Here is a 25251-nt window from a genome sequence, read left to right on the forward strand (position 1 = left end):
CGATCCTGTACAGGTGTTGTTACACGTGGTCTGCCACTGTGAGGACGATCAGTTGTCCGTCTCCCTGTAGCGCTGTCATAGGCGTCTCACAGTACGGACATTGCAATTTATTGCCCTGGTCACATCTGCAGTCCTCATGCCTCCTTGCAGCATGCCTAAGGCACGTTCACGCAGATGAGCAGGGACCCTGGGCATCTTTTTTTTTGTGTTTTTCAGAGTCAGTAGAAACGCCTCTTTAGTGTCCTAACTTTTCATAACTGTGATCGTAATTGCCTACTGTCTGTAAGCTGTTAGTGTCTTAACAACGTTCCACAGGTGCATGTTCATGAATTGTTTATGGTTCATTGAACAAGCATGGGAAACAGTGTTTAAACCCTTTACAATGAAGATCTGTGCAGTTATTTGGATTTTTACGAATTATATTTGAAAGACAGGGTCCTGAAAAAGGGACTTTTTTTAAATTAGTTTATTTCTATAACGAGTAAGCAAGTCCAAATTGCCGCGTTTCCGTCAGGACCTTAACGCCGCACACCTTTCTACAAGGAGTTTCCAAGTCGGAAATGTCCGAGTTCTGAGTTGTCTTTTGCCGTGTTTACGTTAGATTTGGTTTTAGTTGTTTTAAAGCATATTGAGTTCGTTCCTAAATCTATATATAGTTTGGCACACTAGTCGTTAATACGGTAACACATTTGTATCGTACCAATATCCAAAAGGACTTTTACTTTGAAATAAAAACAATCACTTTTCCTTCCGGAATCATCCGTCTACTGTTGCTGTCTCCGCTTAGCTAGCTTGCATGAAATATCTTTCTAGAAACCTCGAAAAACGACGACGTACTTTCTTGAAGATTGAATCGTCAAAATGGGTTACAATAAATTCCGAGTCAACGCTACTCGGAAGATGTCGAAGACGTTAGCTCTGACTGTTCTAGCCTGTTTGTCGTTCTGCATCTGTGTTTGCAGGGCAGAGGATAGTGCCATGGAGAACATGGTAACAGAGAGGAAGGTTGAGGATAACCACAGACAAGACAGTGCCGACCTGCTGATTTTCATCATGCTCCTAACCCTCACGATTTTAACCATATGGTTATTCAAGCACCGTCGTTTCAGGTTTTTGCATGAAACGGGACTGGCTATGATCTATGGTGAGTATGGGTGAGAGGCCTCCATGTCAGGAGACTGCATGATGTCGTCATTACTTATCGTCATACTTAGCTTCGATGCAACCAAGAGACTAGTCTAGTCTCTGACTAGTCCAACACAATAGCAAAAGTCATACTACATAAACGTCATACTGTTTATGTAGCTACTGGTCACGCACAGTATGTTTATTGACATTTACTGTAAATCTGGTAACATTGTTGCCATTCAAATAGGGATGCTGTCGAGACAACACAAGGTTCTGGCAAAAATTAGGCCAACAATGGCCATATCTCTATATTAGATCTCTGTTGTTGGTGTTTGGAATAATATTTATATCTTATCAGTTATGCTACTGTGTGCAGGTACTAAACCCATACCGTTCAATGTCACACACCCAGCAAGGTCCAACTTACTTAGCAGTATTTTTCTTTAGTTGCTCTGAACACTTCATGCACTTCCTGAAGTCCCAGGTTATTTATTTACATTGCGCATGGTGCTGTTCCGGCATAAAGGGCAGAGAGGGCAACTGATAGATGCAATTCGGTATTTGTTAACCCAAGTTCATTCACTCTGTTCCCTCACTCTCCCTCCAGGCGTGCTGGTTGGGGTGGTCCTGCGCTATGGTATCCACGTACCCCGTGACATTAGTAATGTCACCCTCAGTTGCCATGTCAACGCCAGCCCACCCACACTGCTCGTCAACGTCAGCGGCAAGTTCTACGAGTACACGCTGAAGGGCGAGATCAGCGCCTCTGAGATCAGTGATGTACAAGACAACGAGATGCTTCGCAAGGTAGAGTCCCAAACACGTGGTCATTACTCATTTTGAAACAGGAAGTGATGGCTTGACTGACCAGAAAAGTGGCTGCTTCCACATAAGTCGAGGTTATTGTCTAAACATGTTTTTTTTTTTCAAATCTAAACTGCTGTTTGGGAGGCTTTGTACAACTCAGACAAATTGGTTGCCTTTCTTTACATATTTCCTTTCTATCGTTCCCTAGGCATTTTCCACACGTACTCACTGTCTAACACACAGACACATGCACACTGTGTCTAACTCGGAGCATAACATGAGGTAGCCTACAGAGCACTGTTATTCAATGCAACTACTTTTGTGAAAATGTAAACAAATAATATCAATCTTAGGATTTTTCAGAGGGTGCTGCAGGACCCTCAGCATCCCTACATCATGTGGCTATGTGGCAGTGGTTCCCAACCTTTTTTGGTTACTGTACCACCAATAGATTTTTTTTGCGCTGCTCGGAGTACCCCCTTATGTGGATTTTACCAGTAGGCCTATGGTCTCATGAGTTTTCTTAAGGTAACAACAATGATGGAAAATGGACTTTGGACCCTAGTTAGTTATTGTCACATGCATTTCTAATTGGGTTTTAACAACAACAACAAAAATCACATTTTATTATAGTCAGTGGGACACTGTACTGTACAGTGATGTAATACAACCCTTCTGAGTTTTTCTTCTTTTCTCAGGTGACCTTTGACCCTGAGGTGTTCTTCAACATACTCCTGCCCCCTATCATCTTCCATGCCGGCTACAGTCTGAAGAGGGTAAGGCATGTGGTTAGTTGTTTAAAAGTTGAATCAATAGTTATATATCACAGTGCTGATTTGTTTGTCGGTAATATTTAGGCCTAGTCCTTCACATAACTCTATCTCTCAGAGACACTTCTTCAGGAACATGGGGTCCATCCTGGCCTACGCCTTTCTGGGAACAGTCATATCATGTTTCATCATTGGGTGAGTTTCATAGCAGCTGGACTTTTATTGTCATGAATCTTGCCATGGAGGCTGAACTGAACGATTTCTGCTAGATGGGCCAGTTGCAAAGTCAAAATTAATTAAATTAATAACCGTAATTAAATTGATCTTAAATTACGGTTAGGCATTAGGGTTAGCAGTATGGTTAAGGTTAGTTAGGTTTAAAATCTGATATTATGACTTTGTGGCTGTGCCAGCTAGTGACCACTCTGCTGACCTGCCTCCAGGGCAAGATTCATGACAACAAATGCCAACCTGCAAGTTTACACCCAGCTATACTGTATTATGTATGCGTTACATCTTTGTGTGTTCATACACCTTTAGTCCTTTGTGTGACCTGTCAGAGAAATGCTGAACTGAGGTAATATGATCTCTACCTCTGTGCAGGTTGCTGATGTACGGCTGTGTCACGCTGATGAAGCAGGTGGGACAGCTTAACGGGGACTTTTTCTTCACAGACTGTCTGTTGTTTGGAGCCATTGTCTCTGCAACTGACCCAGGTACAGTCTCTGTTCATCTCAGTCACCTCTTTCAGACACTCAATAATGGACCACGCGGTAATGGTTGAACCGCGTGCTTCAGCAGTAATATGCCTAGTCATATATTGTTATCCGAAGGGGGTTTTCCTGATTCACAAGCTGCAAAAACTATTTGAGGCTACGGTGTCTCTAAATGAACAAACAGTACTATCGCTGCTTTTTTTTCTTCTAGTTTTTCAAGCGAAGGTCTGTTAAGGGAGTATGCAGCCGAACTGAAGCATGTGGAAGCCTTTACTTTACTGTGTCTCCTGTCCTGCAGTGACGGTGCTGGCCATCTTCAACGAGCTGCAGGTGGACGTGGATCTGTATGCTCTGCTGTTTGGAGAGAGCGTTCTCAATGACGCCGTGGCCGTGGTGCTGTCCTCGTGAGTCCTCCGTCTTAACCTGACACACCTGTCTACCGTCTGTCTGTCTGTCCTTGACACAGCCACATTGTGAAGTTTGGTATTTGTCTTTGTGATCCATTGTTGTGAAGCTTTGGCTGACAAACCTCATCTTCAAACAGCTGTGCTTTGGAACTGTTTTAGATATTTTGGGCTGGATTAAAGGGGAGGTTTGTCCTAGTCTCGCACACAAACACACACACACACATGGACACGGACATGCACACCCTCAACCAAATGTTCTTTGGTATTGATTATCCAGTGTGTGACCTGGTTGTACTAAACCAATAACTATTACTAATGCTGTGGAATGTGTGAGATTGACCCTTTGGTAACCCTAACCAGTAACTTCCCTCTGCTTGGAACTCTGATTATTTTCAGAATTCTAATGGTTTATGGTCGGCTCAGCGTGGGGGTGCAGCACGCTCCTGGAGCCAATCAATCAGCCAATCAGTGGGTAGAGGGCGTGGCGGCGACGCGAGACACTCCCCTGAACGGGTGTGCTAGCTCAGAGTGCTTTTGCGGTGGCTTCTTTTTGCATCTTGAGAACATGCACGGCAAATGACCAGCCGTTACACCCCAGATAGCAGCTATACAAGTACAACCCTTAAACGGGTAGTTCACGCCGACATCAAAAGTGTGTCAGATGTTTGCGTAACATAAAAGCTAGAGTGCTGAGCCTATATTTCATGGCATCTGCTTTGTGGATCTTGAGGTATGCATTAGGTCAACTCTTGAGTCCTCAATTCAAAATGTAAGCCAGTTCTCGTGGTGTAGAATCCTGGTGATTTGCTGTTTGGGAGGCAGGCGTTTATTACGTCCCCAATTTGCATGGTCCTGCTGCTCGGCTCTAACCCCTTTTCCCTTCCTCTCTCTGTCTTCTCGGTCAAACCGCTCTCTCACTCACTGCTTTTCTCTCAGCCATGTACGTATGCCCTGGTAATGATGTTATGTAAGAGAATTGTTACATTTTTAAGGGAATAGTGATAACCCCCTTATTTGATAAGTTTAACACGGATTTCTTTTGCTGCCGCATGAGCCAGAATTGTATAACGAGGTTGGATTTAACCATGTTATCTAGAATCACTAATTCCAAGCTTCAGCTAATCTTTCACGAGTGGTTCCCAGTATCTATGAGTTGAAAAACCCATGCCTAATACTCCCTCTGGTCTGGCTTGAATGGAAAGCTGTTGGAACTATTTCTGCTACAGTCAGTACTGAGAGATACCTTAAGACTGGGTAGCTAGTAGTCCCATAGAACCCTCCCGTGTAGAACATTGCTGCTAAGAGAATGGTATCACTTCATATACAGGACCGTACTTACTAGCAGATGTCTATACACGAGTATGTGCACCAGTGGAGGCTGGTAGGGGGAGCTGTAGGAGGACAGGCTCATTGTAATGGCTGGAATGGAATAAATGGCACGGTATCCGACATGGAAACCGTATTCCAGTCCATCCGTTACAATGAGCCCATCCTCCTATAGCTGCTCCCACCAGCCCCCACTGATGTGCACATAATGTAGTATAATCTCATAATTTCTTAATGGGTTTCCCATGTGAAACTACAATAGTCATTGTAGATATTGACCCAGCGAGCCACTATATATTTGCATAAGAGAGTCATCTGCACTTCAAACAGACCGGGCATGCAAATGTTAGTACTAGTACTATTCAGTGCTCATGGGTCATTAGCCTCATCAGAGTCATTTGTATAAAGGCCTCCCCTGGTCTATAGGGATACACCTGGTGCACCATACCTTAGTTCTGATATCATTGGGGACTTTTCAAGACGTTCAACCTGCTCAGGATGGAAGCACATTTTGTTAACCAACTCTCTAGGTCAAAACGTACTAATGGTCTATGGTTCGCATTCATTTCTCATGCCCAGAAATGAAGCAGTAAAAACTGGGATTTAATTTCCCTTTCCACCCTTGTAACACTTCATCCATCCACATAGGCCGCTTGAGCTACTCTGTTATTTTCCACCTTTTCTGGGATTGACTGTGTGTGTGTGTGTGTGTGTGTGTACCAGGTCCATCGTGTCGTACCAGCCGGAGGGGGACAACAGTCACACCTTTGAGGTGATGGCCATGTTGAAGTCCTTTGGGATGTTCCTGGGTGTCTTCAGTGGATCATTCGCCCTGGGAGTGGCCACCGGGGTCATGACGGCGCTCATATCCTTTAGTCAATTATGTACTTCCTTTGTGTGATTTGAAGGTCTAGAAATGCAAATATTGATATTACAGTAACAGCAAGGTTACAAACAGATGCAAATGCTTTTGTTCTTGTATTAGGATGGATGAAGTAGATTCTTAGCCAGGCGGTTGAGGTTGTTGGGCCAGTAACCGAAAGGTCGCTTGTTTGAATCTCCGAGCCGACGAGGGAAATCATCTTATCGACGTGCCCTTGAGCTTGGCACTAGTTGCTCTTGTAAGTTGTTCCGGATAAGGGCGTCTGCTAAATGGCTAAAATGTAAAAGTGCTTTTGGTATTGTCAATTTGCTAGTTGCTATATATTGACCTCAATGCTCTGGAGTCTAAGCTGTTCTTTCATTGTTTGGTGAGTTGTGTAGTGTGGTCGTTTTCATGGCGCATTTTCTCCTTGACCGTTATCCTCACGTCACTAAGTTCACTAAGCTGAGGGACTTCCAGCTACTGGAGACTGCTCTCTTCTTCCTCATGTCCTGGAGCACCTTCTTAATGGCAGAGGCCTGTGGCTTCACAGGTAACCAATCATCTTACTGAACCGGTGATAGCCCCCCCCCCCCCCCCCCAAAGGTTATTTTTTTCATGACCCACTTTATTATGGTGTGTCTGGTTGTTTTGTGTCTGCAGGTGTGGTGGCAGTGCTTTTCTGCGGGATCACTCAGGCTCATTACACCTTCAACAACCTGTCCCCTGAATCACAGGACAGGACCAAACAGGTGAGGACCACGTTTACCATTGCATTTATTTACTGCAAGCTACCCTGGACAGCAACGTCATCTGCTAAATATTGACATTCCATCATGGTCCCTGAAAGGTTGTTTTTGTGTTGTCCTGTAGTTGTTTGAGCTGCTGAACTTCCTGGCAGAGAATTTCATCTTCTCCTACATGGGTCTGGCCCTGTTCACCTTCCAGAACCACATCTTCAACCCCACCTTCATCGTGGGTGCTTTTGTATCCTCACCCATAATGCAATGAGATGATGGGAGTACAGCAGGCAACCCTAGTCTAAGAGTAGAGTAGTGTATAGGGGTTAAACTGTAAGACTGGGTGGGAATGGCATAAGCAATGACAAACTGGGCATTATGTAACTGTTATTTAAACACTGTAGTCATAATAGAGTAAGTAGCATTACTGGGCATCTAAGTACAGAATTTGGTTTGTAATGCTGGGAAGGCACTAGACTGAAAAGTTTTTCTCGGGAGATTGCTAGTTTCTTTACCCTCTATGGACCTCTCCTTGACAACAATCACTCCCAGCTGGCAGTGTTCCTGGGCAGAGCAGCCAACATCTACCCCCTGTCCTTCCTGCTCAACCTTGGACGCAGGAACAAGATCAGCTCCAACTTCCAACACATGATGATGTTTGCAGGTATTGCATTTACACAGGCAGCCCAATTCTGATCATTTGCCCAATTATTGTCGAAAGAGCTGTTGTAATTTGTCAAAAGACTAAGATTGGAATGTGGCCAGGCGGAGATCATTTTTCATTTTCCTTTTTTAATCACTAGATTAAATAACATTGTATTTACTTGAAGAGAAAAGGTGATGATGATATATCGCTTTCTGTCCAGTTTCTGGGTTTCAATTGATGAAATATCTGCCCCAATTTTTGTATTTATTATTAGTTTAAAACATTTTTAGGGACATTTTTTAAAAAGTGCAGATGCTGGGATATCCTGCCACTTTTTGAACTATGTTGATTTATGAGTGTGAATTATTGTGTCCAGTGATTTTTTTTTTTTTAGGAGTCACTTCTGCCATTACATCCTTAGTCTTCTGAAGCTCAGTTGATAGAGAAGTGCTTGCAATGCCAGGATAGTTCCGTTTGATTCTATAATATTATTATTATTATTATTATTATTATAAATATATAAAAAACAAGTCATACCAGAACGTGTTGTTGAATTGACCGCTATGTAACTGTACTAACTGATTGTCATGTGATGACGATTATTGAAGCTGTTTACAAAGTACCAACACCAGCCACGTTATCTAACAAAAATCTATTTTAAGTGATATGACTTGTGGAGAGACGCACAATGCTTGTCGCTTGTGCACACACATACGTTCGGGTGGTTCGAGCCCTGAATGCTGATTGGCTGTATTAGGTTCTAAATATTAGAGTAAGAACCCGAAGGACACTGTGAAAGCTTAAACCAAGTTTATTCTTCCCAAAGGATCGAACAGCTGAATTGACAAAAACATGTTTACAATAGTGGTGGTGTTTGTACCCCACTTTGGGCGGAGTCTCCTCCTCCTCACTAAACATTGTATCTTTATTGCTAGGCAGGAAACCTTTCCTTCTCCCTTAACGTGACCTCGACCCCCTTCCTCTCTAATCTATGGTTCTCTTCCCTCTTCCCTCTGCCTGCCATGTGATCGTTTCCATACTCAATACATTCCAAGCTAATTGCACCCACCATATACCTTCCCCCTACAGATAACCGTTAACCTCTGGTGTAGCCCCTCGGCTGTGGCACCCCTCAGGTCTCTATTATAACTAATGAGTAATAACATTTAAAATTCAGAAATCCAAACCCATCAGTCCCCCCTTTTTGACATTTGACATCATACAGTTCAACATCACATAAACTTGGAAATTACTATATAAATGGACAAACAATGACAATAAAACATGAACAAACAAAAAAATAAACATGATTAACATTCACCGTGAGGTTTACAAACTCCGAGACTTATGGCCTGTGTTCTATGATCACACCAAGCACACGCTCATTTCCATTTCTCATAGAACACTGATGAAAACGTGTCCGCTAGAACTGTTGACTCCTTCCATTTCAACTTTCTCCTTCTGGTTCCTAAGAGAGTGACAGCACAAGACTTGAAAAGCAAAAATAAACACAAAACATAACTGTATTCACAGTGTGGTAAGCTATGCATAATGATATATGCATGAAAACCCAAAGTCTGATAACATGACAATTCCCACTCTCTCTTCGCCTGACTCTATGCCTCCAGGATACTTTTCTGCTGGATTCCACAAACATGAAGGCCCTAGAGAACCACCTCATGTTTTCACCCAGACTTCCCCTTTCCTGCCACAGGCTCCGAGAGGTGTTCCCAAGCCATGTCATTTTCACTTTGTTCCCCGTCTCCTCCTTTGCCACCTGATGGGCAAGTGCATAGCCCTGATCAACGCTACTCTTGAGGTAACTCAGCACTGTATGTGCTTTCACACCAATGCCTCCAGAATGTTGTCCAGAGTACAATAACCCCAACATATATCCTTTCATATGATGCAATAACCAAAAAGGCAACTCAACCCAACTATGGTGGTTGAAGTAGCTCCCAGACCCAAACCATCTGTATGTCTACAGTGGAATCTAGTCTTTCTCTCTCTCATTAGCTCCGCTTCCTCTGTCATGGCGTCTTCAAGCTCGCCCATCATGCGGCTGGACCTCACTTCACGTGAGAACCGTGAACCCACCGAGGAGAGACATGACGATCTTTACCGCAGCAGGTGCTGTAAGGAGTACTGTGTGTAGACCAGACCAACGCTGTCCCAACACCCCAGCCTGGTGTATATTGATGTACACTCAATCTCCAGAATTCAGCCCGTGCCCTCGGTTATCTGCTGCGCCTCATGTGCTGCTTCCACCTGGGAATATACACAATGCAATGCATTGGTCATTTCCTGACAACACAGACTCCCCTTAGCCCAGATCACTAATCTGTGACATGTATAACAGCCCCCGGTACTCCCATCGGTCTCCCAGTTACCAAGCCATGTGGCATGAGTCCTCATAAAATTCTATCCCAACAATGCTACTAAAATAACCCCGGCTACTACTGACACTGCCCGTGACGCATACCTCAGTCTCCCTCATTTGCACCGTGGTCCAATTCCATGCTGTTTGTTACAATAGCTACTGCATGGAATCTTTCAAGTGTTCGCTGGCTGTTATGAATAGGGAAAATATGAATGAAGGATATCCAACCGAACAAAACTCTTTGCATCACAGAGTTCTTGAAAGTTGACAATAGTGTCTGAAATGCCAACACTATCTCTGCTACTCACACCATGATCTGGGTATGTGTAACGTTCAGTTTAACTTCATAGTAGTCCCTATATCGTGCACAGTTAGCTCGCAGGAGAGTGAGGACAGCTCTCTCCTGTAACAATATACATAGTCTCTTATGATCCCCACAGATCTCCACCCCAGTCACATTCCATCTCACTTAACAGCCTTATGTAAACATTATGTCTCAAACACAGATCTCATGTGTACCTCACATCCTGCTACAGATACATTTGCACACATATCATTCCATCTAAACCATAACACACTTGTCACTACCCCTAATGCACTTCTACAGTTATAAACATACTAAAACATTCTTAAATCAATTAGTCAATGTACATCAGTCCCTCCTGGAACAATGATCACACTTATGTTGCACGAAACCTAAAAACGTATTAGCTTGAAAAGGAAAGAGGAAAAAGTAAGTGTTCAATAATTTCACACCACCCTTGATGCAACTAAAACTGGGGAAAGAACCAACCATCCATCCATTACGTTCCAAGCCCATGTGATGCTGGTCTCCATGCCCGCCTCCTTCATTTTCATCCTTGGGTGTTAGTCTGGGTCTTGCATTATGAACCTTGTATGCAATTAATTGTACCGTATCATCCAGCAATCTATATGTGTTCATGCGATTTAACATACTAATTCTGATCAACATGGTTAAAAAAAACTTTGTTTGAACCAAGCTATCATCCAGTGAGTTTTCTAATAACCTCCCTGTCGGAGGACACTTAAAGATAAGGTTTCTAGAGGCTCCCTAGGTATAATACATTTGAGCAGTGCACCCACCCCTCACAGTTTGAGAACAACTCTCTCCCGCTGTATCCGAATTATAACTAAAACATTTGATAAATGATCCACCCTAATTTAGAATCACTGTCCTTAGTGCTTTACTTTGAGTCTTATCACTCGAATTCAAGCTTCTCAACCTAGCACACATCACGGTTAGAATGTACATTTAAAAGCGGGACCTTTTATTGCCGGTAATAACTCTTCTCATTACAACCCCCCCCCCCCCCCCCCCCCCCCCCCTGTTTTCCTGTCGCGATTGGCATGGTAATGAAAGATTGGTATCTCAATGCATTCTTAGTCTAGATTGTTCGCAGTGTGTAGACCTTCCTCAATTACCAACCCCTCCTCCCGGCACTTCCTCCTTCCCAATGGCACATACAGTTGAAGGCGGAAGTTTACATACCCTTAGGTTGGAGTCATTAAAACTTGTTTTTCAACCACTCCACACATTTCTTGTTAACAAACTATAGTTTTGGCAAGTCGGTTAGGACATCTACTCTGTGCATGACACAAGTAATTTTTCCAACAATTGTTTACAGACAGATTATTTAACTTATAATTCACTGTATCACAATTCCAGAAGTTTACATACACTTAGTTGACTGTGCCTTTAAACAGCTTGGAAAATTCCAGAAAATGTAATGGCTTTAGAAGCTTCTGAGAGGATAATTGACACCATTTGAGTCAATTGGAGGTGTACCTGGGGATGTATTTCAAGGCCTACCTTCAAACTCAGTGCCTCTTTGCTTGACATCATGGGAAAATCAAAATAAATCAGCCAAGACCTCAGAGAAAAAATTGTAGACCTCCACAAGTCTGGTTTATCTTTGGGAGCAATTTCCAAACGCCTGAAGGCACCACGTTCATCTGTACAAACAATAGTACGCAAGTATAAACACCATGGGACAACGCAGCCGTCATACCGCTCAGGAAGGAGACGCGTTCTGTCTCCTAGAGATGAATGTACTTTGGTGCGAAAAATGCAAATCAATCCCAGAACAACGACAAAGGACTTTGTGAAGATGCTGGAGGAAACAGGTACAAAAGTATCTATATCCACAGTAAAACGAGTTCTATATCGACATAACCTGAAAGGCCGCTCGGCAAGGAAGAAGCCACTGCTCCAAAACTGCCATTAAAAAAGCCACACTACAGGTTGCAACTGCACATGGGGACAAAGATCGTACTTTTTGGAGAAATGTCCTCTGGTCTGATGAAACAAAAATAGAATTGTTTGGCCATAATGACTATTGTTATGTTTGGAGGATAAAGGGGGGACGTTTGCAGGACGAAGAACACCATCCCAACCGTGAAGCACTGGGGTTGGCAGCATCATGTTGTAGGGGTGCTTTGCAGGAGGGACTGGTGCACTTCACAAAAAAGATGACATCCTGAGGATGGAAAATCATGTGGATGTTTTGACGCAACATCTCAAGACATCAGTCAGGAAGTTAAAGCTTGGTCGCAAATGGGTCTTCCAAATGCGCAATGACCCCAAGCGTACTTCCAAAGTTGTTGCAAAAATGGCTTAAGGACAACAAAGTCAAGGTATTGAAGTGGCCATCACAAAGCCCTGAACTCAATCCTCTAGACAATTTGTGGGCAGAACTGAAAAAGCGTGTGCGAGCAAGGAGGCCTACAAACCTGACTCAGTTACACCAGCTCTGTCAGGAGGATTGGGACAAAATTCATCCAATTTATTGTGGGAAGCTTGTGGAAGACTACCCGAAACGTTTGACCCAAGTTAAACAATTTAAAGGCAATGCTACCAAATACTAATTGAGTGTATGTAAACTTCTGACCCACTTGGAATGTGATGAAAGAAATAAAAGATGAAATAAATCATTCTCTCTATTATTCTGACATTTCACATTCTTAAAAGAAAGTGGTGATCCTAGCTGACCTAAGACAAGGAATTGTGAAAAGCTGAGTTTAAATTTATTTGTATGTAAACTTCCGACTTCAACTGTATGTAACTCTTGCCTGTCAGATTTGATGGACCTTGGTACTGTCCTGATTTTTTCAATATAAAGTAATCAGTTTTTCCCACGTACACAATTCTCTCACCTGAGCCACTACCACCATTCTGTCTGGTCCATTTCTCCCACCAGTACACCAGGAGCATAAGAGAAGTTTGTATGTTATCTCACTCCACATGCGCGGTCTCAGGACTCATGGCGCACTCCTGCCGCCCGTACCCAGGTTAATGGCTCGGACCCAGATTGGAGTGTTTTAAAGTCACTCTCGCATTGAACACCTTTTTTGCTCTTTCTTCGGCCGGTTAGGGATGGTTTTGAGGTTCACACACACTGTTTGTGGTCAAATTATTCCTACCATGCATTAAGACACAATCAGACGTCACCTTCCATGATAACCCCGAGAGGACAGATCAGAACAACAGTTTAGTTCAATTCCTTTCTGATTCAGGAAATCCAGACAAGCATTGACTATCACAACTATTACATTCCCAATTTCCTTATTAACATTATCTCTACGACCAATGTCAAAGAGCATAACAACATACTGTTACGGTTGAAACCATTTTCAAAATTAGTTCATACTCCCTTATTTTACTGGCGACCTCTCGGAAGAGTTACCAGGTCAGGGAGTTAGCACCCTAACCCATGGGAGAATCCCAAAAATCCAGCAGACCCAATCTTGTGAAATGTTGTTTCGAAACAATGTCAAGAAATTAAATCAGCAATTCCCATATCACAATCCATTTCATGAAATCAGCTGGTAGTTTCCCCTTTGAACACATGATTCACATTGGGATTCAAAGTCGTGTTAAATCTAAAATAAACACATTTGAATAACCCATCAACTTAGAATTACAACTCTTGATAACTCCATAAGGAAATAATGATATCTCATGAAGTAATGGTAAAATTGAATAGAGACTGGTGTTTCTCATTCATTTTATAATTAAATCCCACCTGTTTTGATCCTTTCTAGAGAGATTGATCAGGCCTCACCAGAAAGTCAGGGTACAGGGCATCCAACACCATTAAATATTTCCTCTCCCCTTTCTTTCCCTGTCCTTCAGAAACCCTTTAAAACATGTCAAACATTTCCATCATTCTGCATACCCAATTTAAAACCCAATTTAAAAGACCCCACACAAAATACATCCCACAGTCTCAACACCACTAACGCATATTCATAACCAGTAAATTGTGTGTGTGTGTGTGTGGTAAACCGTAGGTCAAAAACGCACATGAACAGGCCTTATCTGGGAACTCCGTTTATGGCCTATTCCAGATACTTTTATACTTCTTGACGCACCCATCCCGTTAGCGGGATCATTTTCATCAACATCAGCTGAATTGCAGAGCGCCAAATTCAAATTAAATTACTAAAAATATTTAATTTTCATGAAATCACAAGTGCAATATAGCAAAACACAGCTTAGCTTGTTGTTAATGTCAGATTTCAATAAAGCTTTTCGGCGAAAGCATAACAAGCGTTTATTTAAGAACATCTCTCTCGGTAGACAAAATATTACAAACCGCTAGCAGCCAAGTAGATTGGTCACGAAAGTCAGAAAAGCAATAAATTAAATTGCTTACCTTTTGATCTTCGGATGTTTGCACTCACGAGACTCCCAGTTACATAATAAATGTTCCTTTTGTTCCATAACGATGATTTTTATATCCAAAATACCTCCATTTGTTTGGTGCGGTATGTTCAGAAATCCACAGGCTCGAGCGGTCACGACATCGCAGACAACTTCCAAATAGTAAAGTGGGTAGAAAGATGTCAAATGTTTTTTATAATCAATCCTCAGGTTGTTTTTACAATATATAATCGATAATATGTCAACCGGAATGTAGCTTCTTCCATAGGCGAGAGAGAGTGAAAATGGCTGTTGCTCATGAAAAACTCTGTTGGCACCCAGCCATCCACTGACGCGATGGGTTCTTTCTCGCTCATTTTTCAAAATAAAAGCCTGAAACTATGTCTAAAGACTGTTCACAGCTTGAGGAAGCCATAGGAAAAGGAATCTGGTTGATATCCCTTTAAATGGAAGCAAGGCATCCAATGGAACAGAGAGCTTTCTGGAAAAACTGCACTTCCTTGTTGGATTTTCCTCAGGTTTCCGCCTGCAATATCAGTTCTGTTATACTCAAACAATATTTTGACAGTTTTGGAAACTTTAGAGTTTTCTATCCTAATCCGACAATTATATGCGTATTCTAGTTTCTGGGCCTGAGAAATAGGCAGTTTCAAATGGGTATGTTTTTTAGCCAAAAACGAAAATACTGCCCACTACACTCAAGAAGTTAACTGCTTTCTCCAAGACCACAGTCTAAGGGAACATTCCAACGAGAGACAATGAAACCCCCTCCTCTTCTGAAAAAGAAAGTGTACATTTTGTTAGCATTCACAATGCTACATCTTAGCGGGGCGGCAGGTAGCCTAGTGGTTAGAGCGTTGGACTAGTAGCCGAAAGGTTGCAAGATTGAATCACTGAGCCGACGAGGTAAAAATATGTTGTTCTGTCACTGAACAAGGCAGTTAACCCACGGTTCCTAGGCCGTCATTGAAAATAAGAATTTGTGCTTAACTTCTTACGGCTCAAATAACGTTAATGGGATCGATATGACAGCCAGTGAAAGTGCAGGGTGCCAAATTCAAACAGAAATCTCATAATTAAAATTCCTCAAACATACAAGTATTATACTCCATTTTAAAGATTAAACTTGTTGTTAATCCCACCACAGTGTCCGATTTCAAAAAGGCTTTACGACGAAAGCATACCATGCGATTATGTTAGGTCAGCGCCTAGTCACAGAAAAACACAGCCATTTTTCCAGCCAAAGAGAGGAGTCACAAAAAGCAGAAATAGAGAAAATTCATCACTAACCTTTGATCTTCATCAGATGACACTCATAGGACTTCATGTATTGTGTAACGTATGTTTTGTTCGGTAAAAAAATCTGTTTACATTGGCTCGCTGCGTTCAGTAGTTCCAAAACATCCAGTGATTTTGCAGAGAGCCACGTCAATTTACAGAAATTCTCATAAAATGTTGATGAAAATACAAGTATTATGCATGGATTTATAGATACAGTTCTCCTTAATGCAACCGCTGTGTCAGATTATTTTTAAACTACCGAAAAAGCAATAATCTGAGTATGGCGTTCAGAGTCCAAATCAAGCCAAACAGATATCCGCCATGTTGGAGTCAACCGATGTCAGAATAGCATTATAAATATTAACTTACCTTTGATCTTCATCAGAATGCACTCCCAGGAATCCCAGTTCCACAATAAATGCTTGTTTTGTTCAATAATGTCCATAATTCATGTCAAAATAGCTCCTTTTGTTTGCGCGTTCAGTCCAGTAATCCACATTCATAACGCGCTTTCACTAGGAGCAGATGAAAAGTTTAAAAAAGTTCCGTTACAGTTTGTAGAAACATGTCAAAACGATGTTTAGAATCAATCTTTAGGATGTTTTTAACATAAATCTTCAATAATATTCCAACCGGACAATTCCTTTGTCTTCAGAAATGAAGTGGAACTTAGCTACCTTTCACGTGAGCGTGCGAGACTGATGCTGTGGCACTCTGCCAGACCACTCACTCAAAGAGCTCTTATGAGCCCCTCTTTCTATAGTGGAACCCTCAAACCAGTTTCTAAATACTGTTGACATCTAGTGGAAGCCGTAGGAAGTGCAACGTGACCAATATCCCACTGTGTATTCGATAGGGGCTCAGTTGAAAAACTACAAACCTCAGATTTCCCACTTTCTGGTTGGATTTTTTCTCAGGTTTTTGCCTGTCATATGAGTTCTGTTATACTCAGACATCATTCAAACAGTTTTGGAAACTTCAGAGTGTTTTCTATCCAAATCTACTAATTATATGCACATTCTAGCTTTTATGGCTGAGTAGCAGGCAGCTTAATTTGGGCACACTTTTCATCCAAAATTCCCAATACTGCCCCCTACCCCAAAGAAGTTAAAGAACCAACCCTACACCATATATTTACCTAGATCTCACAGAGCAAAACCTCCACTCGGGACCAATCCTTAACCTATTGGAACTACCCATCCCAGATCTGGGAGAATTGTCATCAACTAAACTAATTAGCATAGCGCATCGGTCAAAAAAGATTACTAGAAAATATTCATATTCATGAAATCACAAGTGAAATATAGTGAAACACAGCTTAGCCTTTTGTTAATCACCCTGTCATCTCAGATTTTGAAATTATGCTTTACAGCCAAACGCAAGACAAGCGTTTGTGTAAGTTTATCGATAGCCTAGCATAGCATTATGTCCAGCTAGCAGCAGGAAGCTTGGTCACGAAAATCAGAAAAGCGATCAAATTAACTGTTTACCTTTTGATCTTCGGATGTTTTCACTGACGAGACTCCCAGTTAGACAGCAAATGTTCCTTTTGTTCCATAAAGATTATTTTTATGCCCAAAATACCTCAGTTTGTTGGTCACGTTATGTTGAGAAATCCACCGGAAATAGCGGTCACGACAACGGCGAAAAACATTCCAAATTATATCCATAATATCGACAGAAACAACGTTTTTTATAATCAATCCTCAAGGTGTTTTTCAAATATCTATTCGATAATATAACAACTGGGATAATTGGCTTTTCAGTAGGAGCGAAAGGAAAAATGACTACCTCTATCTTTTACGCAAGAATCACTCTGAGAGCCCTCAGCTGGCCACTTACGCAATGTAGTCGTTTACGCTCATTCTTCAACATGAAGGCGTGAAACTACGTCAAATCTGGATGATATCCCTTTCAATGGCCAATAGGGGTGCATAGGAACACAACGGTTTCAAAATAAGAGGCACTTCCTGATTGGATTTTCCTCAAGGTTTCGCCTGCAATATCAGTTCTGTTATACTCACAGACAATATTTTGACAGTTTGGAAACTTTAGAGTTTTCTATCCTAAGCTGTCAATTATATGCATATTCTAGCATCTGGTCCTGAGAAATAGGCGGTTTACTTTGGGAATGTTATTTTTCCAAAAATAAAAATAGTGCCTCCTAGTTTCAAGAGGTTAAAGGAACCTACCCTACACCATCATGACACTCATGGATCTCACAGAGGATCACCCCTACTCGGGACCTATCCCTATGGAACCTACCCTACACCATCATGACACTCATGGATCTCACAGAGGATCCCCCCTACTCGGGACCTATCCCTATGGAACCTATCCTACACCATATATTTACTACCGGTCGTTACACAATGGGCCTACTGAATAAACTCAGGCTTTCTAGGTCTGTATCCTATAATTGTTCGGCCTACAATTCTCATCTCCCCAAGATGTCAAAATGAGTTGAAACAGGTTTAGGAACTGTGCCTACCTAGTTTGTTGCCAGCTCCTGCTCCACTGATCCCGACTCTCTGGTTTGACTGTAAATCGTGGTGAATCCTGCCGACAACGCCAACTGTTCTAATTATTAGAGTAAGAACTCGACGGACACTGAAAGCTTAAACCAAGTTTTATTCTTCCCAAAAGATCGAACAACTGAAACGACAAAAACATGTTTACAATAGTGGTGGTATTTGTACCCCACTTTGGGCAGAGTCTCCTCCTCACTAAACATTATCTTTATTGCCTGGCAAACTAAGTGATACGGGCAATAAACTTTTTTCCTTCTCCCTTAACGTGACCTGATCTCGACCCCCTTCATCACAAATCCATGGCTCTCTCCCCTTATCAATGTCTGCCATGTGATCGTTTTCCATACTCAGTACATTGCAAGCATAATTGCACCCACCATATACCTTCCCCCTACAGATAACCATTAACCTTTGGTGTAGCCCCACAGCTATGACACCCCTCAGGTCTCTCTAATGATTAATAACATTTAAAGTTCAGAAATCCATACCCTTCAGCTGACAGCCGTGGTATATCGGACCGTATAACACGGGTATGACAAAACATTCCTTCTTACCGTTCTAATTACATTGGTAACCAGTTTATAATAGCAATAAGGAACCTCTGGGGTTTGTGGTATATGCCAATATACCACGGCTAAAGACTGTGTCCAGGCACTCCGCGTTGCATCGCGCTTAAGAACAGCCCATAGCCGTGGTATATTGGCCATCTACCACACCCTCTCGTGCCTTATTGCTTGAATAACCCCTCCTTGTCCTCCCTAGGGTTGCGTGGGGCGATGACTTTTGCCCTCTCCATCCGGGACACGGCTACCTACGCCCGTCAGATGATGTTCACAACCACCCTCCTCATCGTCTTCTTCACTGTATGGGTCTGTGGAGGCGGAACCACCCAGATGCTTTCCTGCCAGCACATACGGTAGGTCCACCATGGGGGTCGAAAGTCCAAGTTTGGGGTTGTTGGTGTATGTCTTTTTTTTGCCTTCAAAATGAACCTTTTGTTGTTTTGATGTTTATTCTAATTTAGGATATACACAGCACGTAGAGTTGTCTGTCCAGTTTCAGTATGATCGTCTGTGAACACTGATCTGGTAGACTCATTTGTGTTTCTGCATTTCTAACAGTGTGGGTGTAGATTCGGATGCAGATAACTCAGTGAGTATTAAGCCTATGAATATTGAGTTATTTGACTCGCCTGCTGTAATCCATCTGATTTAATGTAGTGCTGTTGTTTTGAGTGGATCTCTGTATCTGTCTTTTCTTTGACTCTTGTCTCCTCAGATGAGCATGACAGAGGGATCAGAGCGGCGGAGCACCAAACACGAGAGTGCCTGGCTCTTCAGGATCTGGTACAACTTTGACCACAAGTATCCTTTGGTGTCACTCCCATCAGCACACAGCAGATGGCACTCCAGTGACATTCATTTCAAAGCATTTTTTGTTCTCTATCCAGTTGTTCTCTATGAGTATAAAACCATGATTTTCCCTGATTGACTGACCTTCATGTCTTAAAGTAATGATGGACTGTCGTTTCTCTTTGGTTATTTTAGCTGTTCTTGCCATAATATGGACTTTGTCTTTTAACAAATAGCCCTATCTTCTGTATACCACCCCTACCTTGTCACATCACAAGGCACACCTGTTAATTGAAATGCATTCCAGGTGACTACCTCATGAAGCTGGTTGAGAGAATGCCAAGAGTGTGCAAAGCTGTCATCGATGCAAAGGGTGGCTACTTTGAAGAATCTCAAATATAGAATCTATTTTGATTTGTTTAACACTATATATATATTTTTTTGTTGTTGTGATGTATTCACTATTATTCTACAATGTAGAAAATAGTCAAATTAAAAATTCTTGAATGATTAGGTGTGTCAACTTTTGACTGGTATGGGGTATTATTTTGGACCCCATTATGGGGTATTATTTGTGGATTGATTAGGGGGGGAAACAATTTAATACATTTTAGAGTAGTGCTGTAATGTAACAATGTGGGAAAAGTAAAGGAGTCTGAATACTTTCCAAATGCACTGTATACAGTATGTGGGCTTAATTTCTGCAATAACATACTAGCCTATAGCAGTGGAGGCTGGTGTATTGAGGAAGAGGAGTATGGTACACCTATACTAAATCTCCATTCCGTATTTGAGCAGTTTGTTTTGATTCTCTGTGACACATTTGAGGCCTTGACTGTAACCCCTCTCCAGCTACCTGAAGCCCATCCTGACCCACAGCGGCCCTCCTCTCACCGTCACCATGCCTGCCTGCTGTGGACCACTGGCCAGATGCCTCACCAGCCCACAGGCCTACGAGGTCAGTCCCCACAAACCATGTGTTCCTATTAACCCAGTGACCCTGTTAGGGTGGTTATGGTAATAGCGATGACATGTAGTGTTTTCTTCTTTGTCTTAATGGGTATCACAATGGATCACGTACCGATGAATGTACTCAAATGAAGAGTTGCCTGTTTCATAAAAGCTAAAGAATTAGTTCAGTTATAACAGGAGTGTTTGATCCGTTAGAGCTAGTTGTGACCTTTTCTTAAATGTTCCTTTCTCACTTTCCTGCAACCAGAACGAGTGCCAGCTGAAGGACGATGATTCGGACCTCATCCTGACGGACGGGGACATCAGCCTGACCTACGGTGACATCACGGTGAGCACGGACGCCAGCGGCGCCCACATCAGCGCCGGGCCCGCAGGCACCACCTCCGCCGTCATCTCCGCCGATGACCTGGACCGCGAGCTGACGTACGGTGACCACGAGCTGGTGATGAGGGGCACCCGCCTGGTCCTGCCCATGGACGACTCCGAGCCCCCCCTCGCGGACCCCCGACACCGTATGCGGATGTGAGGCGAAAGAGAGGCCAGCTAGCCAGATGACCAATTCACTCTCCGTCCTGCTCACCTTAATCTGCAGGAATGAGATCAACTAAGATCAGCAAGAGACTGGTCTCTCTCTGTCTGTCTGTTTGTCTCTCTGACTGTGCCTGTCTGTCTTTCTCTGACTGTCTTTCTCTCTCTCTTTCCTTTTCTCTCATACCGCTCATCACCTCTTTCTCACTCTCCCTCACTCTCGTTCCTCTTTGAGTTTCTCAAGTGGCTAATCCATGTCTCTACCTCATTCTTGTTTGCTCATTTGTACTCCTGTTGCCATCACTGTAATATCAAGTATTTATTCATGTTTTCTTTTGATTTGGTTAAACCGATAGCTTTTCTCAGTTTGTCTTCTAATAGGACCACGTGGCAATCTTGTCACAGTAGCGTTGTAGAGGACTCAATACGAGTCTATGCGCATGCATTAGTCTATGTGTGGAGGTCACAGTACAACAGCTAGTTTGTCTCTGTATCACACGGTGTGTAATAACGGTGACATGCTAACTGTGCATGCTAAATTGTGCATCCTTTTTCTATGCGTGGGGAGTGAGACGGTTGAGAGGCTGATTTTGAGTTTGTAGCCTTGTTTTTGGGTCTGATCCTGAATGTTACTGCCTTCTCTGTGTGATCCAAGGCATGCTGACTTGATTTAATGGCTCTGCGTTGCATTTTGTTGTTATGTGAATACGGTTACAATCAAGTGCCTCAGTGACCACTGTAGTTTTATTTTCCCTTTTTAGAAGTAATACTCCTCCGTCCACATGGTGGCGACGTTTTCTATGGGTGACGGGCTGTCTGCGTTTGAGCCGTTGGGCTGTGGACTGTTACAATGTTAGAAGCCTGGTTGAATGACAATGGAAGGACAGTGGTTTAACCAGGCTAACAGTGTAGCCTGGCACACTGTCTTGGACTTCCCACAACGACCTTAGACTGTGACTTTGGGAGGGTTTGACACCTTACTTTAGAAGCTGATGTCACTCACCACAGATGCAGAAAGAAGGGCTGTCGTTTTGAATACCAGATCCAAATCTCCCGTACGGTGAAAGCTAGTGCCATTTTCTCCTGCATTGACATTTTATGAAAAGAGATAAGATACTTTGTATGTATTTTGCAACATACTATAAGTACTTTAGCTACATAACTCATTGTCACTGTAATTATACGATACTGTATGTGTAACATGGTGAATATTTGATATTAGGGACTGCAATGTTATCTTATCAAACCTACTGTGGACTTTCTATCTGTACTAAGCTCTTGCTTCCTACTGGCTAAGATCTATCTGGTTACTCACTGCGTTGAAGTAGTATACAGGGAACATGCTACAGTAGCTCTTGATCAAGGATCAAATTTGCTTTGTTTTTGTCAAATTTGTCTGGAATTTACATTTTGTGGATCAACAATGTTTAATCTATTCCTCATTTCTTATCCAATTCTATTTCAAATTGAATTTGCTTCATTTGGGATTATTTATGGGAATGGCCTGAGGTATGTCCGTGTCAAAAGATTGAGGGGCTGCACTGTATATACTGGACCGCAGTTCAACTGTTAACGGCCCTGAGTTACTGGTCTATTGGCTACATGGTCCCTGATACTGTATGATGTTGTGATGTCTCGCATAGTATGTAGAAATCCCTCACAACTTGAATAGGCAAGTTGGGGTAACATTTCGGATTAAATGATTCAGAATAGATATTTTGAGAAGAAAACGGAATGGTTGTGCAAAAGGAATTTGTGCTAATCTTTATTTGTGTAAAATAATTATACACTAGGTTTGTATTAGACTTGCACTAGTCTAATGTATCCTATATGCCTCGCTGTATGGGGTTTGGCCTGATTTATAGCTGATGCCTGGCCTCTGAGTAGCTCTTCTAAGCTTCTTGTCTATATGGGCTCTGCCCTGTGACTGGTCTACGATCAGAGTGAGTAGCTCCTCTGAGCTGCTTGGATTCATGTGCTCTACCTGTTTGACTGTTCTGGGATCAGTGGTGGCTGTTAGTGTAGTGCAGCAGGAACTGTTGACAGGACACCTGCCTGGCAACGCACTGTTGATGTGGATGGAATCAGGCACTGTGCCAGACAACACTACAGATGAGGGAGGGAGTAGGAGAGCGAATGAGGCAGGGTAGGAGCTGAGGAAAGGGAGGTAGAGATGAATAGTGTACATTTTTCCTAGACTTGGCTTGGTCTTTCCCTCAGTGTTACCTCCTGCTGTGCAGGAACCTCTGACGGCACGTGTCTTCTCTCTTCGTTTTTATCAGGCATGCCTCTTGACACCACAATGTGCAGTTAATTATTTTTTCCCCCCTTTATTTTCTGTTTTCCCTCTATATATTTTTTATTCTTGATTAAGAAGGGAAATAAGGCGAAAGCATTGAGGATGTTGCAGCATTTGCACTTGTCTTTTGAGAATCGTTTGTTTCATTTTGCTTCGATTGTCTTGCATGTGACATTTGTCCTACTTTTGAGCTGCTTTTAACTGGCTTTGAATTACACGTTGGGTTTATAATGAAATGAAAAGGAATTCACATGAATCCAGGAAAATGTGATCCATTTATGTACAGGTTATTATGGTCTATGTTACCAAGAGAAACAAGATTGGCCTCATTCCTATTCCATGCCATTGACTGTCTTCACAACAACAAAAAGGTCAAAAATCAGGAGTGTGTACCAGTCTACCACTGACAGATCTAATGTTGTAGGTCAAAAAAGCCCCTTGTAGGTCAACTTAAATTTGCCAGTACTGTTCTTACAGTATGTGTTCCATTTTTTAGTTGAACTGTCAATGGTAACTTGTAATTAACTTGTTGACACTAGTCTGAAGTAGCTGACCAAAGGGGCTTGTTGTGCTCTGTGTTTTCAGACTGTCCACTCTGTGTTTATACTGCTACTTCGCTGTGTGTGTGTGTGCGCATGTTGTCTACACCTATGCGTGTGTGTGTGTGTGTGTCTGCTGTAATGCGTGTGTGTGTGCCACACTGTGCTCCCCCAGTGTTGCAGGTACTGACTGTTTACATCTCTGTAAATATTCCTCACCTGTTCCAAGTTGCGTGCAAAATATTCAATAAACAGAATCCTGTGCTTTGGATTGAACCCCTCTGTAATCGTATCCTTATTGACTTGCTGATTTCACATCAACGTTATGATGTAGACACGATCTAGTTGGCCTCTGAGAATGTAACGTCAGCTAATAGCTAACTAGATCAAGTCTCTGATGCAGACTTCTCCAGTCCAGACCTTCCCCTAAGATTTGGCTGGAATAAGAACAGAACAAAAAACCTCTTAAATCATGCCAGTCATTTATCGACCAGCCTTGGCCTTCATCCCCTTTAGTACTGTATCACAATACCCTCTAGGATGGACAGCCTGAATCTCAAACCTACTTCTCTCCAGATCCTCTCATCAGAGACTGGTCCATCCTTCACCTGGACTGCCACACAGACTGAGGTGGGGTAAGGTTTCCTCCCTGGGCAGATGTAGGTATAGGGAGGTGTTCAGTACTCCTCCTCTGGCTATAGGTTTAGGAGTTGTCCCTGATTTAAAAACTAGAGTCCTATTTATTCTTTTTCTGCCTAGGTCACATCGTTAGGAAACACTTTAAGCATTTGACTAGGGATGGACATTTCCCATTCACCTTTCCAGGCAGGAGATGTTTTCAGATGGGAGGCAGCTCTCTTTACCGCCAGAGTGTTAGGCATTCTCTCTCCAGCACATTTCCTCAGTGTAGATCTGGTAAGAGGATGTTCCTAATATGGTCACAACTCTCCTAAAAAAAAATGATTGTTTGGTGTAAATATCAACTTTTAAAGGGCAACTGGGACAACATCAGGATCTCCCAAGGGTCATTCACAATTTCTTGTGCTCTCTCTCACACACACACACACCTTTCAAACTGTTTGGGCATAGATTTGGAGCTTCTAATCTCTCCAGAAATGTCTCTCACTGTTGCTGCCTGTTATAGACCCTCCCAACTGTTCCATGGACACCATATGTGAATTGATTGCCCCCCATCTTCTGTTAGGTGACCTGTCTTACAATCTAAACTAGATGCCCTCAATCTCACAGAAATTATCAAGGAACCCACCATGTACAACCCTAAA

At 42.5% G+C, this 25251-nt stretch overlaps 1 protein-coding gene across 2 annotated transcripts; it reads left to right on the forward strand.

Annotated features, from left to right (window-relative positions):
* The first annotated feature begins 539 nt into the window (after window positions 1–539).
* LOC110488738 (sodium/hydrogen exchanger 6) lies at window positions 540–24250 on the forward strand. Of its 2 annotated transcripts, none has more exons than XM_036942884.1 (16): window positions 540–1144; window positions 1736–1935; window positions 2634–2711; window positions 2824–2900; window positions 3309–3421; window positions 3720–3825; window positions 5878–6019; window positions 6464–6569; window positions 6680–6768; window positions 6890–7003; window positions 7309–7420; window positions 19041–19194; window positions 19400–19430; window positions 19548–19642; window positions 20483–20588; window positions 20850–24250. In XM_036942884.1, exons 1-16 carry the CDS (start codon window positions 862–864, stop codon window positions 21126–21128), a joined length of 2085 nt encoding a protein of 694 aa, XP_036798779.1. In that variant the 5' UTR covers window positions 540–861; the 3' UTR covers window positions 21129–24250. The 2 variants fall into 2 exon arrangements, with proteins under 2 accessions (XP_036798779.1, XP_036798780.1); XM_036942885.1 differs by having other exon boundaries at window positions 541–1144; window positions 19557–19642.
* Window positions 24251–25251: the final 1001 nt, after the last annotated feature.

Source organism: Oncorhynchus mykiss, chromosome 14, assembly GCF_013265735.2.
Source record: "Oncorhynchus mykiss isolate Arlee chromosome 14, USDA_OmykA_1.1, whole genome shotgun sequence".
Taxonomy (NCBI): Eukaryota; Metazoa; Chordata; class Actinopteri; order Salmoniformes; family Salmonidae; genus Oncorhynchus; species Oncorhynchus mykiss.

Coding starts and splice junctions, on each gene's coding strand:
- LOC110488738 (XM_036942884.1), top strand. CDS start 862: ATGGGTTACAATAAATTCCGAGTCAACGCTACTCGGAAGATGTCGAAG. Junction 1,936..2,633: donor ACAACGAGATGCTTCGCAAG/GTAGAGTCCCAA, acceptor TTCTTTTCTCAG/GTGACCTTTGACCCTGAGGT. Junction 7,004..7,308: donor CCTTCATCGTGGGTGCTTTT/GTATCCTCACCC, acceptor AATCACTCCCAG/CTGGCAGTGTTCCTGGGCAG.